At 42.9% G+C, this 27291-nt stretch overlaps 1 protein-coding gene across 2 annotated transcripts in view; it reads left to right on the top strand.

Moving 5' to 3' along the window:
• NALCN (sodium leak channel, non-selective) overlaps positions 1-26826 on the top strand; it is a 759765-nt gene extending 732939 nt beyond the window's left edge. For both annotated transcript variants that reach the window (XM_044284936.1, XM_044284935.1), the window contains 9 exons: positions 5790-5938; positions 6798-6891; positions 10191-10323; positions 10571-10686; positions 12255-12412; positions 17646-17796; positions 18428-18574; positions 26037-26154; positions 26578-26826. In XM_044284936.1, coding sequence (XP_044140871.1) covers positions 5790-5938; positions 6798-6891; positions 10191-10323; positions 10571-10686; positions 12255-12412; positions 17646-17796; positions 18428-18574; positions 26037-26154; positions 26578-26771 — 1260 coding nt within the window. In that variant the 3' untranslated portion in view covers positions 26772-26826. The remainder of the gene's footprint in view (positions 1-5789; positions 5939-6797; positions 6892-10190; positions 10324-10570; positions 10687-12254; positions 12413-17645; positions 17797-18427; positions 18575-26036; positions 26155-26577) is intronic.
• The last annotated feature ends 465 nt before the right edge of the window (positions 26827-27291 follow it).

Here is a 27291-nt window from a genome sequence, read left to right as displayed (position 1 = left end):
AACTTGTACAGTCTCTTTCTGATTGTAGAGGCATGTACTTCTACATCAACAGTAGCCAGAGCCTGCTGTAGTTCTCGAGATGACACTTTAGGGTTTTTGGAGACCTCTTTTAGCATCTTGCGGTCTGCTCTTGGGGTGAACTTGCTGGGGCGACCAGTCCTGGGCATGTTGGCAGTTGTTTTGAAAGCCCTCCACTTGTAGACTATCTTCCGGACAGTGGAATGGCTGATTTCAAAATCTTTTGAGATCTTTTTAAATCCCTTCCCAGACTCATAGGCTGCTACAATCTTTTTTCTGAAGTCCTCTGACAGCTCTTTTGCTCTCACCATGGTGCTCACTCTCACTTCAACAGTCAGGAGCACACCAAACTAAATGTCTGAGGTTTAAATAGGGCAAGCCTCATTCAACATGCAGAGTAACGATCTACTAATTATGTGCACCTGGTGTGATATACCTGTGTGAGATCTGAGCCAATTTAAGAGGGAATACATGTGAGGGTGTCCTATCTTTTTCCTCAGTTAGAATAGGCATTTTTGTAGAATGACATTTACAGAAGATCTTGAAAAGACTTTTCTTCAGTTTTCTTTGTTTAGTTGGATTACTTTAATCTCTCTGTATTGTTGAAACGGAGATGAAATAACCTTTTATTAAAAATGTTACAAAAAACCACATGCTTTCAAAGGGTGTCCTAATTTTTTCACATGACTGTACACTCCCTGATCACCCCCTGTCATTGATCACTCCCCTGTAAGGCTCCATTCAGACGTCCGCATGATTTTTACGGATCCATGGATACATGGATCGGATCCGCAAAACACATGCGGACGTCTGAATGGAGCCTTACAGGGGGTGATCAATGACAGGCGGGTGATCACCCATATACACTCCCTGATCACCCCCCTGTCATTGATAACCCCCCTGTAAGGCTCCATTCAGACGTCCGCATGCGTTTTGTGGATCCGATCCATGTATCCATGGATCCGTAAAAAATCATGCGGATGTCTGAATGGAGCCTTACAGGGGGGGTGATCAGTGACAGGGGGGTGATCACCCTGATTACCCTGATCACCCCCTGTCATTGATAACCCCCCTGTAAGGCTCCATTCAGACGTCCGCATGCGTTCTGTGGATCCGATCCATGTATCCATGGATCCGTAAAAAATCATGCGGATGTCTGAATGGAGCCTTACAGGGGGGGTGATCAGTGACAGGGGGGTGATCACCCTGATTACCCTGATCACCCCCTGTCATTGATAACCCCCCTGTAAGGCTCCATTCAGACGTCCGCATGCGTTCTGTGGATCCGATCCATGTATCCATGGATCCGTAAAAAATCATGCGGATGTCTGAATGGAGCCTTACAGGGGGGGTGATCAGTGACAGGGGGGTGATCACCCTGATTACCCTGATCACCCCCTGTCATTGATAACCCCCCTGTAAGGCTCCATTCAGACGTCCGCATGCGTTTTGTGGATCCGATCCATGTATCCATGGATCCGTAAAAAATCATGCGGATGTCTGAATGGAGCCTTACAGGGGGGGTGATCAGTGACAGGGGGGTGATCACCCCGATTACCCTGATCACCCCCTGTCATTGATAACCCCCCTGTAAGGCTCCATTCAGACGTCCGCATGCGTTCTGTGGATCCGATCCATGTATCCATGGATCCGTAAAAAATCATGCGGATGTCTGAATGGAGCCTTACAGGGGGGGTGATCAGTGACAGGGGGGTGATCACCCTGATTACCCTGATCACCCCCTGTCATTGATAACCCCCCTGTAAGGCTCCATTCAGACGTCCGCATGCGTTCTGTGGATCCGATCCATGTATCCATGGATCCGTAAAAAATCATGCGGATGTCTGAATGGAGCCTTACAGGGGGGGTGATCAGTGACAGGGGGGTGATCACCCTGATTACCCTGATCACCCCCTGTCATTGATAACCCCCCTGTAAGGCTCCATTCAGACGTCCGCATGCGTTCTGTGGATCCGATCCATGTATCCATGGATCCGTAAAAAATCATGCGGATGTCTGAATGGAGCCTTACAGGGGGGGTGATCAGTGACAGGGGGGTGATCACCCTGATTACCCTGATCACCCCCTGTCATTGATAACCCCCCTGTAAGGCTCCATTCAGACGTCCGCATGCGTTTTGTGGATCCGATCCATGTATCCATGGATCCGTAAAAAATTATGCGGATGTCTGAATGGAGCCTTACAGGGGGGGTGATCAATGACAGGGGGGTGATCAGGGAGTCTATATGGGTGATCACCCCCCTGTCATTGATCACCCCCCTGTCATTGATCACCCCCCCCCCCCCCTGGTAAGGCTCCATTCAGACATTTTTTTTGGCACAAGTTAGCGGAAATTTTTTGTTTGTTTTTGTTTTTGTTTTTTCTTACTAAGTCTCATATTCCACTAACTTGTGTCAAAAAATAAAATCTCACATGGACGCACCATACCCCTCATGGAATCCAATTGTGTAAATTTTTTTAGACATTTATATTCCAGAGTTCTTCTCACGCTTTAGGGCCCCTAAAAAGCCAGGGCAGTATAAATACCCCACATGTGACCCCATTTCGGAAAGAAGACACCCCAAGGTATTCCGTGAGGGGCATATTGAGTCCATGAAAGATTGAAATTTTTGTCCTAAGTTAGCGGAAAGTGAGACTTTGTGAGAAAAAAACAAAAAAAAATCAATATCCGCTAACTTATGCAAAAAGAAAAAAATTCTAGGAACTCGCCATGCCCCTCATTGAATACCTTGGGGTGTCTTCTTTCCAAAGTGGGGTCACATGTGGGGTATTTATACTGCCCTGGCTTTTTAGGGGCCCGAAAGTGTGAGAAGAAGTCTGGGATCCAAATGTCTAAAAATGCCCTCCTAAAAGGAATTTGGGCCCCTTTGCGCATCTAGGCTGCAAAAAAGTGTCACACATGTGGTATCGCCGTACTCAGGAGAAGTTGGGGAATGTGTTTTGGGGTGTCATTTTACATATACCCATGCTGGGTGAGAGAAATATCTTGGCAAAAGACAACTTTTCCCATTTTTTTATACAAAGTTGGCATTTGACCAAGATATTTTTCTCACCCAGCATGGGTATATGTAAAATGACACCCCAAAACACATTCCCCAACTTCTCCTGAGTACGGCGATACCACATGTGTGACACTTTTTTGCAGCCAAGGTGGGCAAAGGGGCACCTTTCGGATTTCGCAGGCCATTTTTTACACATTTTGATTGCAAGGTACTTCTTACACATTTGGGCCCCTAAATTGCCAGGGCAGTATAACTACGCCACAAGTGACCCCATTTTGGAAAGAAGACACCCCAAGGTATTCCGTGAGGGGCACGGCGAGTTCCTCAAATTTTTTATTTTTTGTCACAAGTTAGCGGAAAATGATGATTTTTCTTTTTTTTTCTTTTTTCCTTACAAAGCCTCATATTCCACTAACTTGCGACAAAAAATAAAAAATTCTAGGAACTCGCCATGCCCCTCACGGAATACCTTGGGGTGTCTTCTTTCCAAAATGGGGTCACTTGTGGGGTAGTTATACTGCCCTGGCAATTTAGGGGCCCAAATGTGTGAGAAGAACTTTGCAATCAAAATCTGTAAAAAATGCCCTGCAAAATCCGAAAGGTGCACTTTGGAATATGTGCCCCTTTGCCCACCTTGGCAGCAAAAAAGTGTGACACATCTGGTATCGCCGTACTCAGGAGAAGTTGGGCAATGTGTTTTGGGGTGTCATTTTACATATACCCATGCTGGGTGAGAAAAATATCTTGGTCAAATGCCAACTTTGTATAAAAAAATGGGAAAAGTTGTCTTTTGCCAAGATATTTCTCTCACCCAGCATGGGTATATGTAAAATGACACCCCAAAACACATTCCCCAACTTCTCCTGAGTACGGCGATACCACATGTGTGACACTTTTTTGATGCCAAGGTGGGCAAAGGGGCACATATTCCAAAGTGCACCTTTCGGATTTCACCGGTCATTTTTTACAGATTTTGATTGCAAAGTACTTCTCACACATTTGGGCCCCTAAATTGCCAGGGCAGTATAACTACGCCACAAGTGACCCCATTTTGGAAAGAAGACACCCCAAGGTATTCCGTGAGGGGCATGGCGAGTACCTAAAATTTTTTTATTTTTTGTCGCAAGTTAGTGGAATATGAGACTTTGTAAGGAAAAAAGAGGAAAAAAAAAATCATCATTTTCCGCTAACTTGTGACAAAAAATAAAAAATTCTAGGAACTCGCCATGCCCCTCACGGAATACCTTGGGGTGTCTTCTTTCCAAAATGGGGTCACTTGTGGGGTAGTTATACTGCCCTGGCAATTTAGGGGCCCAAATGTGTGAGAAGTACCTTGCAATCAAAATGTGTAAAAAATGGCCTGCAAAATCTGAAAGGTGCACTTTGGAATATGTGCCCCTTTGCCCACCTTGGCAGCAAAAAAGTGTCACACATCTGGTATCGCCTTACTCAGGAGAAGTTGGGGAATGTGTTTTGGGGTGTCATTTTACATATACCCATGCTGGGTGAGAGAAATATCTTGGCAAAAGACAACTTTTCCCATTTTTTTATACAAAGTTGGCATTTGACCAAGATATTTTTCTCACCCAGCATGGGTATATGTAAAATGACACCCCAAAACACATTCCCCAACTTCTCCTGAGTAAGGCGATACCAGATGTGTGACACTTTTTTGCTGCCAAGGTGGGCAAAGGGGCACATATTCCAAAGTGCACCTTTTGGATTTCACCGGTCATTTTTTACACATTTTGATTGCAAAGTTCTTCTCACACATTTGGGCCCCTAAATTGCCAGGGCAGTATAACTACGCCACAAGTGACCCCATTTTGGAAAGAAGACACCCCAAGGTATTCCGTGAGGGGCATGGCGAGTTCCTAGAATTTTTTATTTTTTGTCGCAAGTTAGTGGAATATGAGACTTTGTAAGAAAAAAATAAATAAATAAAATCATCATCATTTTCCGCTAACTTGTGACAAAAAATAAAAAGTTCTGTGAACTCACTATGCCCATCAGCGAATACCTTAGGGTGTCTACTTTCCGAAATGGGGTCATTTGTGGGGGTTTTCTACTGTTTGGGCATTGTAGAACCTCAGGAATCATGACAGGTGCTCAGAAAGTCAGAGCTGTTTCAAAAAGCGGAAATTCACATTTTTGTACCATAGTTTGTAAATGCTATAACTTTTACCCAAACCATTTTTTTTTTGCCCAAACATTTTTTTTTTATCAAAGACATGTAGAACAATAAATTTGGCGAAAAATTTATATATGGATGTCGTTTTTTTTGCAAAATTTTACAGCTGAAAGTGAAAAATGTCATTTTTTTGCAAAAAAATCGTTACATTTTGATTAATAACAAAAAAAGTAAAAATGTCAGCAGCAATAAAATACCACCAAATGAAAGCTCCATTAGTGAGAAGAAAAGGAGGTAAAATTCATTTGGGTGGTAAGTTGCATGACCGAGCGATAAACGGTGAAAGGAGTGTAGTGCCGAAGTGTAAAAAGTGCTCTGGTCATGAAGGGGGTTTCACCTAGCGGGGCTGAAGTGGTTAAGATGGGGGTTCAGGCTCAGACAAATGTAGATTCCATGAACAGTGACACATGATGACGATTTTTCCACATCTGTATTGGTTGGAATATGCTACAAGAAAAGTGTAATGTGTAAATGCTTGAGACTATATAATGCAACCAAGGCTATGCTTGAGAAGATTTTGTAACATGTTATTCTTACTATACCTGCTTGTCCACTAGGTGACATTGAAGATGCTGCTGCTGACCGTTGTTGTCAGCATGTACAAGAGTTTCTTTATTATTGTTGGCATGTTCTTGTTGCTCCTTTGCTATGCTTTTGCCGGAGTTGTTCTCTTTGGAACAGTGAAATATGGTGAAAACATTAATAGGTAAGTAAGCGGTACTGTCACAGAAGCTTGGAATATGCAGTGTCTTGTACGCATAGCAAGCCACAAAGCATCACTGTGCTGACATCTCTGTTGATGGAGCTGTATGAGAGCTTGCTGTTTGTTGGAGGGCTTGTAGTTTTTATTGGTACCATTTGGGGACACATGACTTTACCATCTCGTTTTATTCAGTTTATTTTTTTTTGTGAGGTAGAATGAACTTTGGTATTATGTATTTATTTACTTCTATTACATTACTATGTTCACCATGTAGGCCATTATTGCTGAGGCAATGTCAATTTCTTATAGTTTTTACAATGGCAAAGGACTTCATAAAGGAAAAAAGGAGGGGCTTATAGACAGCTCATAGACTACTGAGTTATTGGGCCTGTCTCCAGTAGCAAGGAGTGAGAACGTTCGGTATCAGTGCTTCTTTATCCTCATTTTAGGATTCAGCGGGGAAAAAAGAGGAGAAAGAAGCCCTGATACAGAACGTTTTCTCTCCTTGCTACTGGGGACATGCTTAGTATAAAGTCTATGAGCCTCTACAGTCCATCTCCTGCAGCATGGAGACACAGCACTGTATGAGTGCTTCTTTCTCTTCGTTTTAGCAATCAGTGTGGTTCTCAGCACTCAGACCCCCACTGATCAAACCCTTAGATTTTCGTTGAATAGTGATCATGTGTCCTTCTATCCCTTTACATCGGTGATTTGGAATATCCTAATTTCCAGGATTGATAGGGGTTGCGGTGAAATAGAAATTTGGGGCATGTTATAAAGGTTATTTACTTGAAAACTACTTCAAGAACGGAGCATTTTAGAATTGAAAGTTTACTATTTTGATTTATTTTGTTACTTCTAGACATGCAAACTTCTCCACGGCAGGAAAAGCTATAACCGTCCTTTTCAGGATAGTAACTGGGGAAGACTGGAATAAAATAATGCATGACTGTATGGTGAGTAGACAGCTACTAATTGGCTACAGGTTTTATTTTACTTTATAAAAGTCAATTACATTTCTAAGAGTGGCCGGCATTTTGTTTGATCATGCTGTAGCTCAGTAATAGGGTTGTACAGTCCTGATCAAAAGTTTAGGACCACTTGAAAAATGGCAAAAAAATCATATTTAGCATGGCTGGATCTTAACAAGGTTCCAAGTAGAGCTTCAACATGCAACAAGAAGAAATGGGAGTGAGACAAAACAATTTTTGAGCATTCAATTTAATGAAAACAACGAATAAACTGAAACAGGCTGTTTTTCAGCTGATCAAAAGTTTAGGACAACACCTCCAAAAAAAAATAATAACCCCCCCCCCCCCCAAAAAAAGTTATCCAACTTCCAAACATGAACTCAGTAATGAGTAGCTCCGCCATTAGGGCTCATGCACACAACAGTATTTTGCGTTCAGTATACTGGCCGTTTTTTTAGTTCAGTATGCGGAACATATACTGAACCATTCATTTCAATGGTTCAGCAAAAAATACTGAAGTGTCTCAGTGTGCATTCCGTTTCAGTATTTCAGTATTTCTGTGCCGTGAAAAGACATGTCCTATTCTTGTCCGCAAATCACGGTGCTTGGCTCCATTCAAGTCAATGGGTCCGCAAAAAAATGGAACACATACGGAAATGCATCCGTATGTCTTCCGTATCCGTTCCGTTTTTGCTGAACCATCTATTGAAAATGTTATGCCCAGCCCAATTTTTTCTATGTAATTACTGTATACTGTATATGGCATACGGAAAAACGGAACGGAAAAACGGAAAGGAAATGGAAACACAACGGAAACAAAAAACGAAACAACGGATCCGTTAAAAACGGACCGCAAAACACTGAAAAAGCAATACTGTCGTGTGCATGAGCCCTTATTGTTTATCACTTCAAAAATTTGTTTTGGCATGCTTGATGCAAGAGTTTCCATGAGGTGAGTGGGAACATTTCTCCAAGTGGTGAAGACGGACGCACAAAGGCCATCTACTGTCTGGAACTGTTGTCCATTTTTGTAAACTTCCCTTGCCATCCATCCCCAAAGGTTCTCAATTGGATTTAGATCAGCAGAACACGCAGGATGGGCCAAAAGAGTGATGTTATTCTCCTGGAAGAAGTCCCTTGTCCTGCGGGAATTGTGTACTGTAGCGTTGTCCTGTTGAAAAACCACACAGACGAGGGCCCTCAGTCATGAGGAATGCTCTCTGCAACATCTGGACATAGCCAGCGGCCGTTTGATGCCCCTGCACTTCCTGAAGCTCCATTGTTCCACTGAAGGAAAAAGAACCCCATACCATTATGGCGCCCCCTCTACTGTGGCACGTAGAAAACATCTCAGGTGGGATCTGCTTGTCATGCCAGTAATGTTGGAAACCATCAGGACCATCAAGGTTAAATTTTTTCTCATCAGAGAATAAAACTTTCTTCCACCTTTGAATGTCCCATGTTTGGTGCTCTCTTGCAAAGTCCAAACGAGCAGTTCTGTGGCATTCAAGGAGATGAGGTCTTTGAAGACGTTTTTTGTTTTTGAAGCCCTTCAGTCTCAGATGCCGTCTGATGGTTATAGGAGGATGCAGTCAGCACCAGTAAGGGCCTTAATTTGGGTCAAGGATCGTCCAGTGTCTTGACAGACAGCCAATTGGATCCTCCGGCTCAGTGATGATGAAATTTTTTTGGGTCGTCCACTAGACTTTTTTGTTCCATAACCCTCAGGATCATTTAAGAAATTCCAAATGACTGTCTTACTGCGTCCCACCTCAGCAGCGATGGCGCGCTGTGAGAGACACTGCTTATGCAGTTCAACAACCCGACCACGTTCAAAAAGGGAGAGTTTTTTTACCTTTGCCATCACAACGTGTGACTACCTGACAGAAAATGACAATGAATCCACATCTTTGCGCAGATTTGGCCTTTTGAAGGCATGTGGTACTAAATTTTTGATCAGCGGAAAAACAGCCTGTTTCAGTTTAATCGTTATTTTCAATTAATTGAATACACAAAAAATGTTTTGTCTCACTCTCATTTCTTCTTGTTGCATGTTGAAGCTCTACTTGGAACCTTGTTAAGATCCAACAATGTAAAATATGATTTTTTGCCATTTTTCAAGTGGTCTTAAACTTTTGATCAGGACTGTATATTATGAGTATGAGGATACCAAATATGTGTATTTTATTACTGTTTACTAATTTGTAATGAGTAAACATGGTCTTCAAAATAAAATGTTTCTTTTATTGTTTGCCTTTCTTTAATACTTTTTTAATTTCTTAGTTCAATTGTTAAAGAGGTATTCTGGTTTTAATGATTACATTTATTTGTTTAGAGACTAGGCAGTTATACCATTTTCTAATATACATGTATTTAAAATGTTGCTCACAGACTTTTATTATATCCACACAATAGCCTTGATCTCTAAAGAAAAAAAAATGGTACAGCCCATCCTGTAAAATGCATCTGTAGGAGATTTGAATAGGACTAAAGATCATGTCAGTCATGTGTCCCTCAAGCCTATTGTTTAACCTCTGGCATTCAGTTAACAGTGCATATATCTAACAGGTGAAATGAATAGTAGTTTATTAAGATTCAGAACCTCATGTCTGTCAGTGTCTTTATTTTTCTTTATTAACAACATGACACCATCACATAAAGACAGGCAGTCATTTTATAAACCACCTGGAAACAGGCAGCCATGTAAACACACATACGGTGAAGTGGTTGTTATAGCCACAATGGTTTACACTATAAGTCCTATGTAGTTATCCCATGTAATGCTGACCTAGCACATGCTGACCTAGCACATTTACATCATGTAACACTGTTGGTTACTGAATGTTAGGGGTTATATGACGAGAAATGTCACATGACTGATGCCATGGTTTAGTTTGGCCATGGATGCATTACATAGAATTGACTGATACTTGGGCTATGCCATTCTGCTGTGTAGATAGGGGTCAACAATCTGATGTGAGAAAGCTATGTAAGCAAGATTTTAAATACATATATACTTAGCAATTGCATAGTTTGCTATTATATAAACAAATACATAAAAAATAAAAAACTTCAAGCTTCAGGCTTGTAGTGTAAAACTATGATCCTAACCATTAGTGCAAGAGTGTGGCTGTCAATCACAGCCACCTTCTTGCTGGTGGTCATGTGACCAACATTACATAAAAGGTATGAAAAAGTGCAGAAATTACCTCACACTGGTAACAGGCAGTATATGTATGCCACTTTACATTAATGAGTTAAAAACTTTGATTTTGTAATTCTAGGTACAACCTCCATTTTGCACACCTGATAGTAGTAGGTACTGGGAAACCGATTGTGGAAATTACGCTGGAGCACTCATGTACTTCTGTTCCTTTTATGTCATCATTGCCTACATCATGTTAAACCTTTTAGTTGGTACGTATCAGTAGCAGAAAATGAGCAGAAAACTGTTATGTCATTTGGAGTCTTGGATCAGGTCTTCGTCTGCAGACTGTGCATTTCCAGGATTGCTCCTGTTTGTAAAGGGAGATGTTGTGATAATAACTTACATTAGGGACAATGAGTGTTCCTTGAAACCACATAATATAACATTTACTGTTTCAATACATCTATTGTTAATCTTGAATAAACCATAATGTGAATATATTTTTCTTTATTTCAGCTATAATTGTAGAGAATTTTTCTCTTTTCTACTCTACTGAAGAGGATCAATTACTAAGTCCCAATGACCTCCGCCATTATCAAATAATATGGAATATGGTTGATGATAAAAGAGAGGTAATAACTGCTTTCTGTGATAAACCCATAACATTGTTACACTGTATAGTGTTGAATTTCTCTGCAACCATTGCTGACTATAAGAAGACTGACCTAAATGCTCAGAATTTTACAGTCTTAATGAGTCAGTGTTTAGTACCAACTTGGCTCGAAGGACAGGGATGTCAGTAGAAACAGTATAAAACCCTGATCAGGGTTTTTTAAACATGTCTAGAAAAGAGGACATGGCTAACAGGAGTAGCCGTGCACCAGTATTTTAGTGCAAAGTGCTGGAGTGAAGTTAGTAAATCAAGAAGAGGCATAAGGAAGTGAAAAGGTCCATAATGTCTAACTAGACATATAGGGGGTCATTTATGAAGATTGGCATTTTAGACGCCGGTCTTAATAATGCCCTTGCTCTGGCATTGGATCACCGAAGTTATGTAAATGCGCTGGCCTCTACATAACTTTGGTGCATCTAGCGCCACTTCTAAAAGTAAGCCAACTTCATTGCTGTCTTACATTTAGACCCTTTTCTACACCTAAAACAGGCGTAGAAAATGGTAAATAAGACGGGCCTACTGGCGCATCTCCCTCCCACGCTTACTTTTTTAGACCTGTGTTAGCGTGGAAAAGATGCAAATTGCTCTGCAATCTGTGCCTGAAATACGTCTAATATAGTTGTATTTCAGGTTAATAAATGACCCCCATAGCATTGGAGGAAACCAGCTATTTGCACAATTGCATGATAATACACCTTGGACACCTTTTGCGGTTAGCCCTGTTGCTATGCAAATCCTCAAAACCATTCAGGCTCTACGTAGCAAGCTCATCGCTTGCATTGATTATTCATTATGGAGTCTGAAGGACTCCTTACTGATTAATTACAAGGAGAAGCTTGTGTTGAATCTAGTACAGATTGTTGGCAATGATCTTGAATGAATCACACATTAAATACACATGAATGGAGGCTATCTGGACCCTATGGTTTTGTTAGAAAATGGTACCATTGGGGCTCATGCACACAACCGTATGGTCACGTGAGAACAGTACAAAAGACTCATGGTCAGATAGGAACTCACTGCATCATAAATCACTATGATGCAGTGAGTTGGGGTCTGAGTAGCTGCCATTGGTTTCGGAGATGTGGCTGACACTGGCAGTGTGTTCTGGGGGAAGACGGTTGTGTGCATGTGACTTTAGTTAGAGAACTATGTCATGAGTATTCACAGTCTGCAAGGAAATTAACCCCTTCAAGACAAGACAGTTTTTAGCTTCCTGACTAGGCCTATTTTTTGCAACTCTGACATGTGTCACTTTATATGCTAATATGGTTTTAATGTGCATCATCTATGCTAGCTGTGGAACTAGCATTCCACTGGAGAACTGTGGACGGTTTTGGCTGGGCAGATCTTGGATAAACAGCAAAAACTGTGACAAGATTGGATTGTGTGAATATACAAATTTCTATAAAGTTTATGTATGTATGTGTATGAGATTTTTCTAAGACTGGTTCTTATATAAAGGAAATAAATAACAGTTGAAACTCCAGTTCTTGCTTAATGTAATGCTTTGAATCTTATCACCAGGGGGTTATTCCAACTTTTCGTGTGAAGTTCCTCCTGAGGTTGCTTCGTGGCCGTCTAGAAGTAGATTTGGACAAAGACAAGCTTTTATTTAAGCACATGTGCTATGAAATGGAGCGCTTGCATAGTGGTGGTGATGTTACCTTTCATGATGTACTCAGGTACAGTATTTTTTATTATACATTTTTAGAAGAAGATAATTGTAATTTTATACAACCCAGGAACTGACAACCCAGCATGTGAACACATATGCCAAATGAAGCAGAAAAATAATGAAAGTTTAAGGGTGTAAGCATTTATATTTATTGTCTCATGAAAATATAAAGCGATTGTACTAAGACATGTGCAAAATTGATCATTTAGATGGGAAGGCCATATGGATTTGCTTTCAGGAGGTGTAGCATGTCACAATTGTGACTTTCCCTTTGTTTTCCTTTGAGAGTCATGTTAATTAAAACCTGTTGTAATGACCATTCTCTACAGTGTAATTGAGACTTACTATGACCAGATTGTGATCCTTAAAGGGGTATTGCATCTATACCACGGTATCCTCTATACATTCCATCTATACTAAGGTATCCTCTATACATAGGATAGAGGATAATTATCATATCGGTGGGGGTCCTACCACTGGAACCCCGACCAATCACAAGAATGGGACCCCCCTGAATTGGACAAAGTGGCTAATTGGAAAAGTGCGTCGACACTCTAATAATTTCTATTGGAACCGGAGATAGCCAAGTTCTGTACTCTGCTATCTCTGGCGCTCCCATAGAAATGAACGGAGCAACAGTGCGCTTTTCCCCTTGCCACTACATCAATTTCAGGGGGGGCCCCATGGGGTACAGAGTCCTCGTGATTGGTTGTGGTGGTGCTAGCGGTAGGACTACCACCAATCTGATAGTTTTCTCCTATCCTGTGCAGGGCCGATCCTAGGGTCACAGGCGCCTGGGTGCAGAAATATTTCTGGCGCCCCCACATGGGCGTGGTTATCTTACTAACTCCTCCCCTTTACAATGTTTCTATGGCAACAACTTCAGCCCCACCCCCTTGCAGTCTAGGGGCGGAGCCAAACCCGGAAGCACAATTGAGGGGCAGGGCCAGCCACCAGTAAGATAGGAAGGCTTCAGCCAACACACAAGCTTTGCAACAATATAGGAAGCTACAGAAAAGTCTTATAATATCCTCAGTGGATCTCAACCTCCCAATCCTCCACACCCTGTACAGGTCAGTGCCCCCGAAATTGCACTCACAGTTCTCCAGCAACTCTGGCAAATACCACCTATTCCGTACAGGGTGGGTTTACATCTGCGTTATGCCATTCCGTTATAGGTTCCGTTTCAAACGGAATATAACGGAATGGCCAGATGGAATGCAAAACGGAAACCTTTAAGGGTCCATTCACACGTCCGTTGTTTCTTTCCTGATCTGTTCCGTTTTTTGCGGAACAGATCTGGACCAGTTCTGTACCCATTCATTTTCAATGGGTCCTGAAAAAAAATCTGAAATTGAGCTGTCCGATTTTTTTCAGGACCCATTGAAAATGAATGGGTCCAGATCTGTTCCGCAAAAAACGTAACAGATCAGGAAAGAAACAACGGACGTGTGAATGGACCCTAAGAGGCATTCCGTTTTGCTCTGTCCTAATAGAAGTTTATGAGAAAGCATAACGGATCAGTCTGGGTCCCCTTATGCAAGACGGACTTTGTTTTAAGTCTTGCATAACAGGAACCAGATGGATCCGTTTTGATTCCCATAGACTTTTAAGAGGACGGAGAGCAAACGGAAAGCCTCTTGCAGAGTCCGCACTGTACGAGAGAGAGATAGCAGTGGCTGTGAAGGGAAAAGTACCAGAGCACAATGACAGCCCCAGAGCCTCTCTGCTGCCTGACCAACCGTATGCTGCCACAGCGCCAGCCCAGCCTGCAGGACATCAGAGAGGCCTGGGGTCCACATTATAGCACCACTACATTTACTTATTATCAAAAAGCATCATACATAACCAAGCAAAAGCCAGAATATAATAAAAGACAAAAACATTAAACTACATTTATAATAAAACAATTTACTTACAAAAGAAGCGATTCAGTCGTCTGCTGTACCGTCCTCTGCTTGCTTCCACTGATTATGTGCCCTCCTTTCTGTCTCTCCTCAGTGCGCAGGCGCACTGTTATGGGGGATCTGTGGATGACAGTATGACACACTGTTATGGGGGATCTGTGGATGACAGTATGACGCACTGTTATGGGGGATCTGTGGATGACGCACTGTTAGGGGGCATCTGTGGATGACGCACTGTTATGGGGGATCTGTGGATGACGCACTGTTATGGGGGATCTGTGGATGACACACTGTTATGGGCATCAGTGGATTACACACGGTTATGGGGGCATCTGTGGATGACACTGTTATGGAACTTATGGGGACATCTGTGGGTGACACACTGTTATGGGGCATCTGTGGATGACACTGTTATAGGTGGCCGGGGGGATCTGTGGATGACACACATATATGGCAGGCAGCGCAAGCATCTTGTGCTATATAAATGTGTCATCATCCACATATCACTTCTCCTCCCCCCCCCCCCCCCATAACAGTGTCCCACCCTATTGTAAGACGTCCGTTCCTTTATGTAAGTGAGCTATTGAGCTTGTAAATAAACTTGTGCAAAGTATATGAGTAGTTAGTAACTACTCATATAGTTTGCAGTTTGCACAAGTTTATTTACAAGCTCAATAGCTCACTTAGGGCTCTTTCACACCTGCGTTATAGTCTTCCGGCATAGAGTTCCGTCGTCGGGGCTCTATGCCGGAAGAATACTGATCAGGATTTTCCTAATGCATTCTGAATGGACAGTCCGTCCTTCAGGATGCATCAGGATGTCTTCCGTTACGGAACGGAACGTTTTTTGGCCGCAGCAAATAGCGCAGCATGCTGCGCTTTTTGCTCCGGCCAAAAATCCGGAACACTTGCCGCAAGGCCGGATCCGGAATGAATGCCCATTGAAAGGCATTGATCCGGATCCGGCCTTAAGCTAAACGTCGTTTCGGCGCATTGCCGGATGCGACGTTTAGCTTTTTCTCAATGGTTACCATGGCTGCCGGGACGCTAAAGTCCTGGCAGCCATGGTAAAGTGTAGTGGGGAGCGGGGAGCAGCATACTTACCGTCCGTGCGGCTCCCGGGGCGCTCCAGAGTGACGTCAGGGCGCCCCAAGCGCATGGATCACGTGATCGCATGTACACGTCATCCGTGCGCCTGGGGCGCTCTGACGTCATTCTGGAGCGCCCCGGGAGCCGCACGGATGGTAAGTATGCCGCTCCCCCGCTCCCCACTACTACTATGGCAACCAGGACTTTAATAGCGTCCTGGGTGCCATAGTAACACTGAAAGCATTTTGAAGACGGATCCGTCTTCAAATGCTTTCAGTACACTTGCGTTTTTCCGGATCCGGCGTGTAATTCCGGCAAGTGGAGTACACGCCGGATCCGGACAACGCAAGTGTGAAAGAGGCCTTACATAAGTTACTATCTTATCTAATATAATCTATCACTAATCATCACTATTCAGTATTCACTAACTTACTGCCTGGGACAGTCAGGAGTCAGGACTCAGTCAGGAGGACTCCAAATGTATTCTCATCACAACTTAGTACAAGCCAGTTGGCACTACTAGGGCGCAGGGGCGGGCACTGGCAGGCAGAAGCTGGTGGCGTGACTGGCGTGGCACTGGCAGCAGTGCTCCAGTCCCGCTCTTCAATATTCAAAATTGGCGGCCGGCGGCAGCGTAACTGTAACGTGACGTGACGTCACTCACTACGTTACGTCGCAGTGAGCGACGTTACGCTGCCGGCCGCCGGAAGATGGGAGGCAGTCAGGCAGAGCACGGAGGCGGAGCACAGGAGGCGGAGCACAGGAGGCGGAGCACAGGAGGCAGAGCACAGGAGGCGGACTACAGGAGGCGGTCTCAGTCTCACACGTGAGTCACGTCAGTATATGTGTCGTGTGTCTGTTCTTTGTGTCACAGTGGGCTGGCAGGAGGCGGAGCGGAGCAGTCACAGACAGTGACAGGGGTGTGATGTGAATTGATTAGGCCATACCCGGCCGGCCGGCGGCACACCCCCGGCCCCACTCGAACCCTGAGGCTGAGGCGGCCCGGCCCACCGGGCGGTCCGGAGGTGGTTAAAAAAAAAAAAAAGTAAAAAAAAAAAAAAGTCCCGGCGGCTCGCTCGGCGCCTTTCGGGTGACAGCGCTGGGGTGCGGGGCACCCACTGCACCCCGTGTAGGATCGGCCCTGATCCTGTGGACGTGAGTATTCAGCCCCTTTGCTATGACACTTGAAATTTAGCACTGGGGGTCTCCCATTTTTCTTGATCATTTTTGAGCTGTTTCTACACCTTAATTGGAGTCCACATGTGATAAATTCAGTTGATTGGACATGATTTGTAAAGACACAACCTTGTCTATATAAGGTGTCACAGCTGACAATATATATCAGCAAAAAGCAAGCGTTGAGGAGGATCTGGAGAAGGATACAAAAAAATCTGCACTGAAAGTTCCCAAGAGTATAGTGGCCTCCATAATTCCGAAATGTAAGAAGTAATCAGGGGAGAAAAGAGGTGATCAAGAGCCCAATGGTCACTTTGGCTGAACTCCAAAGACCCTGTGTCGGGATGGTAGAAGGGCAACATATGAAAGCCCACTTGAAGTTTGCAAGAAAGCACCTAAAGGACTCTAAGCACACTGTGAGAAACAAGGTTCTCTGCTCTGATGAAACAAAGATTGATTTTTTGGGGCTTCAATTCTAAGTGTAATGTCTGGAGGAAACCAGGCACTGCTCATCACCTGCCCAATATCATCCCTACAGTGAAGCATAGTGGTGGCAGCACCATACTGTGATGTTTTTCAGCAGCTGGGACAGGGAAAACTGGCCAGGGTTGAAGGAAAGCTGAATGAAGCAAAGTACAGATAAAGTATTAATAAAAACCTGATCTAGAGTGCTCTGGACCCTCTCTGGGTAAAAGGTTCACCTTCCAACAAAACAAGTCAAGCACACAGCCAAGACAACACAGGAGTGTCTTAGGGACAACTGTGTGAAGGGTCTAAATACTTATGTCAATGCAATATTCAAATTTTTCCTTTTTAATAAATTAGCAAAGCTTTCAAACATTCTATTTTCACTTTCTCATTATGGGGTACTGAGTGCAGATTGATGAGGGAAAACGGAAACTTTTTTGTATTTTAACACAAGGACGCAACAGAACAAAATGTGAAAAAAGTGAAAGGCTTTGAAGACTCTTAGAATGCATTGCATGTTTGTTTAAACCAATGCATAGAATGTCACTTAAAAATGCTTTGCCCAGATAAATAAGCTTTCGCTTGACATTTTTCATGCAGCATGCTGTCATACAGATCGGTGGACATCAGAAAGAGCCTTCAGCTGGAAGAACTGCTAGCACGGGAACAGCTGGAGTACACAATAGAGGAAGAAGTGGCTAAACAAACTATACGCATGTGGCTGAAGAAGTGTCTCAAACGTATTCGGGCTGTGAGTAAAACAAAATCCATATGTTGTAAATGTTGTTTCATTTTTTACATTGCCTAGTAGCCACCATATCAGAGTATTCACATAACAGGAGAGATGTGTCCTTCCTTAGCTTTCCTATTGGCTTGATATTTCTGGTGCTGGATGACCAGCTTTGAAAAAACACATGACTTCACAATACTCTATTGGAAGATGTATATGCTATATTTATCTATATATTTGGTTGCAATGTAAATTGCAGTCTGTCAAGAGTCTTGCTAGCATGTTGCAATATAGTATTGAATCTGATCTGTAATAAATTGTCCTTGACAAAATTTGCAGTAAGTTAACGGTGATCATACTGTATCTGGATTGGGCCTAATACTGTCATATCAGAACCCACCATAGAGCCCCTATATTATTGCCAGCTAGAGTACCCCATAACATGGTAATCTTCATAACAGCAGCAGATAGCATCCATACCCTATAATATTAGATAGACCAAGATCTCCAGTAAATGTAGATTGTCAGAGAACCCCCATAACACTGCCAGATGCTTTGCACCCAATAATATTGCCAGTCACATGAATCTTAACGTGTTTTCAGAATCATTTGGTTATTTGCAGACCTCAGTGTTCACTTTAAATTCTTTTAGAAACAACAGCAATCCTGCAGCATTATCCACAGTCTACGAGAGAGCCAGCAACAAGAAAGGGAGCGGTATGGGAACCCTCCTAGTATTGAAACAACACAGCCAAGCGACGACATGAGCCTCAATAACCAAGATAATGCCCAGCCAGAGGTACATTATTAGGCTACTTTCACACTCGCGTTTTGTGCGGATCCGTCATGGGTGGATCCGTTCAGATAATACAACCGTCTGCATCTGTTCAGAACGGATCAGTTTGTATTATCTTTAACATAATCATGACGGATCCGTCTTGAACACCATTGAAAGTCAATGGAGGACGGATCCGTTTTCTAGTGTGCCAGATTGTGTCAGTGAAAACAGGTCCATCCCCATTGACTTACATTGTGTGCCAGGACGGATCCGTTTGGCTCAGTTTCATCAGACGGACACCAAAACGCTGCAAACAGAGTTTTAGTGTCCGTCTCCAAAGCGAAATGGAGACTGAACTGATGCAAACTGATGCATTCTGAGCGGATCCTTTTCCATTCAGAATGCATTAGAATGCAAACTGATCCGTTTTGGACCACTTGGGAGAGCCCTGAACGGATTTCACAAACGGAAAGCCAAAACGCCAGTGTGAAAGTAGACTTAAAAAGTCATCTGATGAGTGGTTTTAATGGAATACTAAACTTAGAAATGCATGTGAGACTGCTTTGTCGTACTTTGCGCCAAATTTATCAACCACATGTTTGTTAAATCTGGTGAACCTTTAAAGAGGACCTGTCACCAAAACGCAATGCAATCTGACAGCACCATGTTGTAGAGCAGTCTAAACTGAGCAGATTGGTATATATTTGTGTGGGAAGAGATTCAGTAAAACTTGTAATTTATACATTTATATCTCTGCTTTTTCTACCTTCTGTGAACAGCATCGGTACAGGGAAGAGGTGTTATCAGTGATTGATAGCATTGTGTGCATAAGTGCACTGGCGTAACTATATGGGTCACAGCGGTTGCAACTGGGCCCCTAAGCCAGGGGAGTGCATCTTATAAAGGGAATACTAGTGAGGAAGCGCTCACTAGTCTGCAGGAGGAGGGGGAGAGAAGCGCTGTCATCGATGTACAGTACTTACCCCTCCTCCTTCTTGCTCTTCTCGGGGACGGCGCTGCTGTGTCCTTGCTGCCTGCAGCTTCAGGAGGTCAGATGACTGCAGCACGGGCCCTGAGAAGAGAAGACAGGACAAGGAGAGTGTCGGCAGGAGAGGTAAGTTACTTTATTATTTTACAGTCTGATCTGAGGACTAATATGGAAGTCTAATGTGGTGTCTGGAGAGGTCTCACTGGGAGTCTGGAGAGGTCTATGGGCGGTCTGGAGTGGTCTATGGGGGTCTGGAGGTCTGACTAGGGGGTCTGGAGGTCTGACTGGGGGTCTGGAAGTCTGACTGGGGGTCTGAAGTGGTCTAATGGGGGCTCTGGAGGTGTGACTTGGGTGTCTGGAGGTCTGACTAAGGGGTCTGGAGGTCTTACTGGCAGTCTGAAGGCCTGACTGGGGGGTCTGAAGTGGTCTAATGGGGGGGTCTGGAGAGGTCTGACTAGGGAGTCTGGAGAGGTCTGACTGGGGAGTCTGGAGAGGTCTGACTGGGGGGTCTGGAGAGGTCTGACTGGGGGGTCTGGAGAGGTCTGACTGGGGGGTCTGGAGAGGTCTGACTGGGGGGTCTGGAGAGGTCTGACTGGGGGGTCTGGAGAGGTCTGACTGGGGGTCTGGAGAGGTCTGACTGGGGGTCTGATGGAGGTCTGATTGAGGGTCTGGAGGTCTAATGGGGGTCAGATATGGGGGTCTGGAGGTCTAATGGGGGTCAGATATGGGAGTCTAGAGGTCTGATATGGGGGTCTGGAGGTCTAATGGGGGTCTGAAGGTCTAATGGGGGTCTAATCTGAGGTCTAAAACTGGGGTCTTATATGGGGTCTGACATAGAGGTCTAAAGAGGGTTTGGTCTGAGATGGGGGATCTTATTTAGGATTTTATATAGGGGTCTGATCTGAAAGGAAGAGGAGAATTTTATTGTACTAGCGCATAATATAAAGGGGTGTTTTTGTACTGACGCACTATCTGTGTGGTACCGGTATTTTCAGGAGGACTGTTTCTGCTGAAAAGTATTGGGGAGCACAGTGGGAACAGTACTGGGAGTGGCAGGATGGGGTGTTGAGAAGGTGAGGAAGAGGATGGAAAAGTAGGAAAGTGAGACATCTGTTAAACTCTGCAGAGACGAGGCACGGTTGAAGTGAAGTCACCATGGCGGTCTGGTCTGACAGGAGAAGAAGAGGAAAAAGAATATCTACATCAGAGAAGAGAAGTCACTGGATGTAAGAGGTACATATGTGGCGCTGTATTGCCCTGTATGTTCTGTAGCACTGTATGTATTGTTTCCCAAGTAAGTATTTAAGTGGTTGTCAGTTTTTTTTTTTTTTTTTGTATGAGCGCTGCCTTCTCTGCTCTGTTTACCTGCTCATCACTGCGAATGCTACGGCGAGCAGGTGAACAGAGAAAACAGCTCTCATATGAGCGCTGCCCTCTCTTCAAATAGCTGATCGTCGGGGGTGCCGGAGTACCCCAGACGATCTGATATTGACGACCATAAGTAGTAAAAAGAGGACAACCCCTTTAACAGTAGTACTGAAGGGAAGTGGGGGGGGGGGGCATTTCAATATTTGCCTTGGGCAGCAGAAAATCTAGGTGCACCAGCAGTGAGTGAAGTGGGGGGGGCAAGCTGAACTCTTGCACCAGGGCCCATGAGCCTTTAGCTACGCCACTGTATAAGTGTATATATAAGATAGCTGTCAGTCACTTCTCCTCCCTGTACCGATAGCACTTTACAGGGCTGCAGGTGTAAATGTAACAAACAAGTTTTACAGAATTTATTCCCACAAAAATATATATCAATCTGCTCAGCCAAAAATATATATCAATCTGCTCAGCCTCTCCTGCTCTATAACATGTTGCTTTCAGATTGCATTGCATTTTTTGGTGACAGGTCTTCTTTAAGCCTAAATCTTTTGTCTAGAAATGTTACTCCAGTTTTCTACCACCCCTTACTGGAGTGACTTTGGGACTTCTTTTGCAAATTAAATCTGGAGTGAAACTCACTAACCTCAGACACTTTTGAACCTGCTTTTCAAAACTGGAATGAGTGGTATAAAATGCAGAAAGTCACAAAAAGATTTAGCAACTGTCCTCACAAACTTGTGCTTATTGAAAAAATTCCTCTAAAATGTAACTTTTTATCTTATCCTTCTCCCGACTACCTAAATCAGGGATGCGTCCTGCGGGCGGCCGGGTTATTCCTCATGGAAGCATCGGCGCGTCATCCCGCATGAGCCGAGATTTCGCGTGAACGCGCATGCACGCGCGTTCACAGCGTCGCGTGGCTGAGAAGTTAATCTATAGCCTGCCAGCAGCGATCATTCGCTGGCAGGCTGTAGATGAGATTTTTTTAACCCTAAAAAAGTATATTAGACGCTGTTTTGTTAACAGCGTCTAATATACCTGCTACCTGGTCCTCTGGTGGTCCCTTTTGCTTGGATCGACCACCAGAGGACACAGGCAGCTCTGTAAGTAGCACCAATCACCACACTACACTACACCCCCCCCCCCTGTCACTTATTAACCCCTTATCACCCCATATAGACTCCCTGATCACCCCCCTGTCATTGATCACCCCCCTGTAAGGCTCCATTCAGACGTCAGTATGTGTTTTGCGGATCCGCACATTGCCAGAACTATATAGAAAATGCCTTTTCTTGTCCGCAATTGCGGACAAGAATAGGACATGTTCTATAGGCTCTACAAAAAAACGCAGTGTTCGCCCGACCAGGCCTGATCTTGTGCGCACACTTGCGTTCAGTCTGCCCCACCGCAGTGACAGAATTTTTTTCTGATCACTGCAAAAACACCGTAAAATCACTGCGGCGCTATAAAGATCACTTTTGAGGGGCATGGCGAGTTCATAGAAGATTTTTTATTTTTTTGGGCACAAGTTAGCGGAAATTGATTTTATTTTATTTTTTGGTTGGTTTTTCTTACAAAGTCTCATATTCCACTAACTTGTGACAAAAAAATTTAATCTTACATGAACTCGCCATACCCCTCACAGAATCCAAATGCGTAAAAATGCCCTGTGAAATCCTAAAGGTACTCATTGGAATTTGGGCCCCTTTGCGCACCTAGGCTGCAAAAAAGTGTCACACATGTGGTATCGCCGTACTCAGGAGAAGTAGGGCAATGTAGTTTGGGGTGTATTTTTACATATACCCATGCTGGGTCAGAGAAATATCTCTGTAAAATAACAACTTTGTATAAAAAAATTGGAAATGTTGTCTTTTACAGAGATATTTATCTCACCCAGCATGGGTATATGTAAAAATACACCCCAAAACACGTTGCCCTACTTCTTCTGAGTACGGCGATACCACATGTGTGACACTTTTTTGCAGCCTAGGTGCGCAAAGGGGCCCAAATTCCAATGAGTACTTTAGGATTTCACAGGGCATTTGTACGCATTTGGATTCCAAACCACTTCTCACGCTTTAGGGCCCCTAAAATGACAGGGCAGTATAAATACCCCACATGTGACCCCATTTTGGAAAGAAGACACCCCAAGGTATTCCGCGAGGGGTATGGTGAGTTCATGTAAAATTTTATTTTTTGTCACAAGTTAGTGGAATATGAGACTTTGTAAGGAAAAAAATAAATAAAAATCATTTTCCGCTAACTTGTGACAAAAAATTAAAACTTACATGAACTCACTATGCCCATCAGTGAATACCTTAGGGTGTCTACTTTCCCAAATGGGGTCATTTGTGGGGTGTTTCTACTGTCTGGGCATTGTAGAACCTCAGGAAACATGACAGGTGCTCAGAAAGTCAAAGTGCGTAAAAAAAATTTTTTTGCACCATAGTTTGTAAACGCTATAACTTTTACCCAAACCAATAAATATACACTTATTGTGTTTTTTTTTTTTCAAAGACACGTGGAACAATAAATTTAGAGAAAAATGTATATAGAAATTGATTTATTTTTGAAAAATTTTACAACAGAAAGTGAAAAATTTCATTGTCTTGCAAAAATTTCGGTCAATTTTGATTAATATCGAAAAAAGTAAAAATGTCAGCAGCTATGAAATACCACCAAATGAAAGCTCTATTAGTGAGAAGAAAAGGAGGTAAAATTCATTTGGGTGGTAAGTTGTATGACCGAGCAATAAACCGTGAAAGTAGTGTAGTGCAGAATTGTAAAAAAGTGGTCTGGTCATTAAAGGGGTTTAAGCTAGGGGGGCTGAAGTGGTTATCCAATAAAAACAAAAAGGATAATTTATCCCCACACAAGATATTCTATATGCAGGTAATAAATGTACCTACGAAAGTGTGGCTGAATAGATAATAACAAGTATTTTGGGCAATATCCTAGACAGATATACATAAAAAACAATGTAGGCTGGTTGGTGGGTTTACTCATGGTTACCATGCAGTTTCGAAAACCGTCAAACAGGATCATTTTTACCGATATTGGTTGGTTGGTAGATTAAATCACGGTTACCATGCAGTTCCGAAAACCACCAAACGGGGTTATTTCGTCACCAGCAGTGTTGTTGGGAGAAGACCTGTCCCTAGGTATCCCTTTAAGACTATCCCTGCCTAAAAGCGGAGCACCCGCCCCGAAAGGGGCGACCCCACTTATAGGTAGCTAAACCCTGGTCAAAGCCCTAGGAAAGCCCTACAAAGCAGATTGTCAAACTGTTTCCCGATGCGTTTTCCCTCATGGTTCATCAGGGGACATAACAAAATAGCAGATGAAATAAAGATACTGGCAGCCAAGATGGCTGCTATTTTGTTATGTCCTATGATGAACCATGACTGTCTTCTGTGGGGAAACACATCGGGAAACACTTTTACAAGCTGCTTTGTAGGCCTTTCCTAGGGCTTTGACCAGGGTCTAGCCAACGATAAGTGAGGTATAGGTAAGGCAGGTATAGCCTAAAAGGGACACCTAGGGACAGGTCTTCTCCCAACAACACTGCTGGTGTTCCACTATCGTATATATTTTATATGTATTAATTGGGTATTTATTGGGTATTAATTGGGTATTTTTAAGCCAATATTTTATACATCCATATTTTTAAGCAATAAATTGAATGTAATCTTTATACAAATTGTATATGATAATATATAATTTATCACCCTATATACCTGTTTTTCGCATGGTTCTACTTATAGAGAGAGTGCCCAGTATTGTTTATTCTAGGTTTTATAATAGGTTTCAGCAACCTCTATTTTACATACCTCTTAAAAAGGTTTGGGTGAAAAATCATTAAAATCATTAAAATCATGAGGGACTCACAGGTCCCAACCACCTTGCTACCCCTCAATTTACTTGGTGATATTCTTTTACAGTGTAAGTTTTTCCTTCTTTCTTTTATTCATACTTTATTTCTCTTACTTTATTCTTTATGTATAAATACGTGTATTTGTTGTTTACTATTGGGTAGCTTTACTGAATAGTCATATATATTATACGAATTGTAGCTAAATATTATTTTTATTATTGTTCTATTGTGACTATATTATGACTCTGTTGGTTATCTATGCACAGCACCAGTGGCGTACATAGAGAAGTAAGGGCCCCAAAGCAAGGATCAAACCAGGCCCCCCACACTGGACAGAAGGGATCCTGCCTAAACCCTTTTCAATGAACCTTGAGCCATGTTCCCACTGCTTTATTTGCTAAAAAAAAAAGTTGTTCATTTAGAGCAGGCATGCTCAACCTGTGGCCAGCAACAGCTGGAGGGCCCCAGGTTGAGCATGCCTGATTTAGAGGGTAGAGTCCTGACCAAGTTTTCACCTCCAGTAGAAGCAGAGATAATCCCAATTAAGACTGGGCCCCCTTTTGCACTGGGCCCCATAGCAGTCACATTGTCTGCCGCTATGGTAGTTACATCCCTACACAGCACTATAGCAGGGATGCGCAAACTGAGTCCCAGGGCTTGCAACAGCATAATATCCTGTATGTTTTTTGTTGTGTGGCAAATGGCGCAGGCATCCATGCCACAATTGCATAGTACATAGTCTACATCAGTGATGGTAAACCTTTTAGAGACCAAGTGTCCAAACTGCAACCCAAAAGCCACTCATTTGTCGCAAAGTGCCAACACAGTAATTTACCCTGAATACTACAGTCCAATATAGTATATCTTCCATGTACATTATCACAGCTATAATAGCCTGCCTACATTCAATGCTCTGCCCATGCTGTTCATAGTGTGCCCTGCACTGATGAATGACAGGGAAAGTCCAAGGCATATTGGTACACCATAGACTTTTTCCAGGTCACAGGTGCCCACAGAGAGGGCTCTCAGTGCCACCTCTGGCACCCATGCCATAGGTTCGCCACAATGGGTCGACATAGTAAACATTAGGCATCTGTCTACTTTGTCTATTAAGGAAATTAAACAAAAAATGCACAAAATATGCAGGTGCAATACATTTATATACAACTTTTATTTTTGTCATAAATCTGAAACATGTTCTTAGAATTGATGCAAAAACCTAAAGGAACAATATTTTAACTTTTTTCTTATAGACAAGCAGTCAGCCCAAACTTTTAAGCCCCACCTTCTCGGATCTTATGAGAGATCATCAAGATTCTATCGAAGGCGTAATGCGCTCAAGAAGAGTTGGCCAGTGGCATCTACCAGCAGGTGGGTAAAAAGAAATGTTTTGGCAATCCATAGACAATTTTAACTCCCGATTACAATAATTAATCAGAACTATCAATCACTTCATAGATATATTTAAATCAGCTTGAGATATCTTCAAATTAATTTCCATGCATTTTGGGGGTCATTTATTTTACTGAAATACGCCTATGTTAGGCATATTTCAGGTGCAGATGGTGACTTCTCCCTGCTCACGCCATGTCTAAAAAAGTGAGTTTGGCCTGGGCAGGGAAGGGGACGGGTCGGCAGGACGGAAGCTGGCTTACATTTAGACTGGAGCTGGATGCGCCTCTTCATTATTTCGGCGGATCCTCCACCACATCAGTCTTCATAAATGACCCACTTTATGACAATATGACCTGTGATTTGTAGTTTAGAAATCCCTTCATGCTTTGTGTTCTACAGCACCAAAACCTATTAGTCACTCTGTATCTTCTGTCAATCTACGTATTGGAGGTCGAAACACTATGATATCTGCGATGGGCAAGATGAATGCCATGTCTGATGCGATCTCTTGTGGCTCAGAAGTCAAGAAATGGTGGACAAGGCAGCTTACTGTGGAGAGTGATGAAAGTGGCGATGACCTACTTGATATGTAAAGACAAAGCATAGTAGAACTCAGACTACTGTGAGACAGCAGAGAAAATGTTTTACATAGCTAATACTGTGCTGCAAATCTTAAATATTCTAGTTCTGAGTTTCATATATTGTCTATAGGGTTGAAAAACATTAACATTTGAAGTGTATCAAGCAGTTGCCTTGTGCCTTTCATTTTATATTTTATATAATTTTTTTATTTTTATGAATAAGGAATGCCACAGGCTTCCCTGGTAATGGTTTCATAGGCAGTCTATCCTTATGGTATAGAACATCTGTTTAGTTGATATTAAAACCATTGTCCTTGTGATATAATTGGATATTTCCAAGCACAAGTCATGAAAAAATACTGGGTTGGACCATTGCCAGTTTCTAGAGTGCAGAACCCTCAGAGCTCTCTCAAAAAGCGACGCAAATGTTCTAAAAAAAAATCATTTAAAAATAAAATAAAAAAATTACCTCCTCAATCCCCGGCAATCCAGGACAAAAAAATCTTGTGGTCCCTGCCAATCCTTGTTTGCA

Source organism: Bufo gargarizans, chromosome 3 (assembly GCF_014858855.1).
Source record: "Bufo gargarizans isolate SCDJY-AF-19 chromosome 3, ASM1485885v1, whole genome shotgun sequence".
NCBI lineage: Eukaryota > Metazoa > Chordata > Amphibia > Anura > Bufonidae > Bufo > Bufo gargarizans.
The sequence above is the reverse complement of the archived record's forward strand: the minus strand, read 5'-3'. Positions and strand labels throughout refer to the sequence as shown.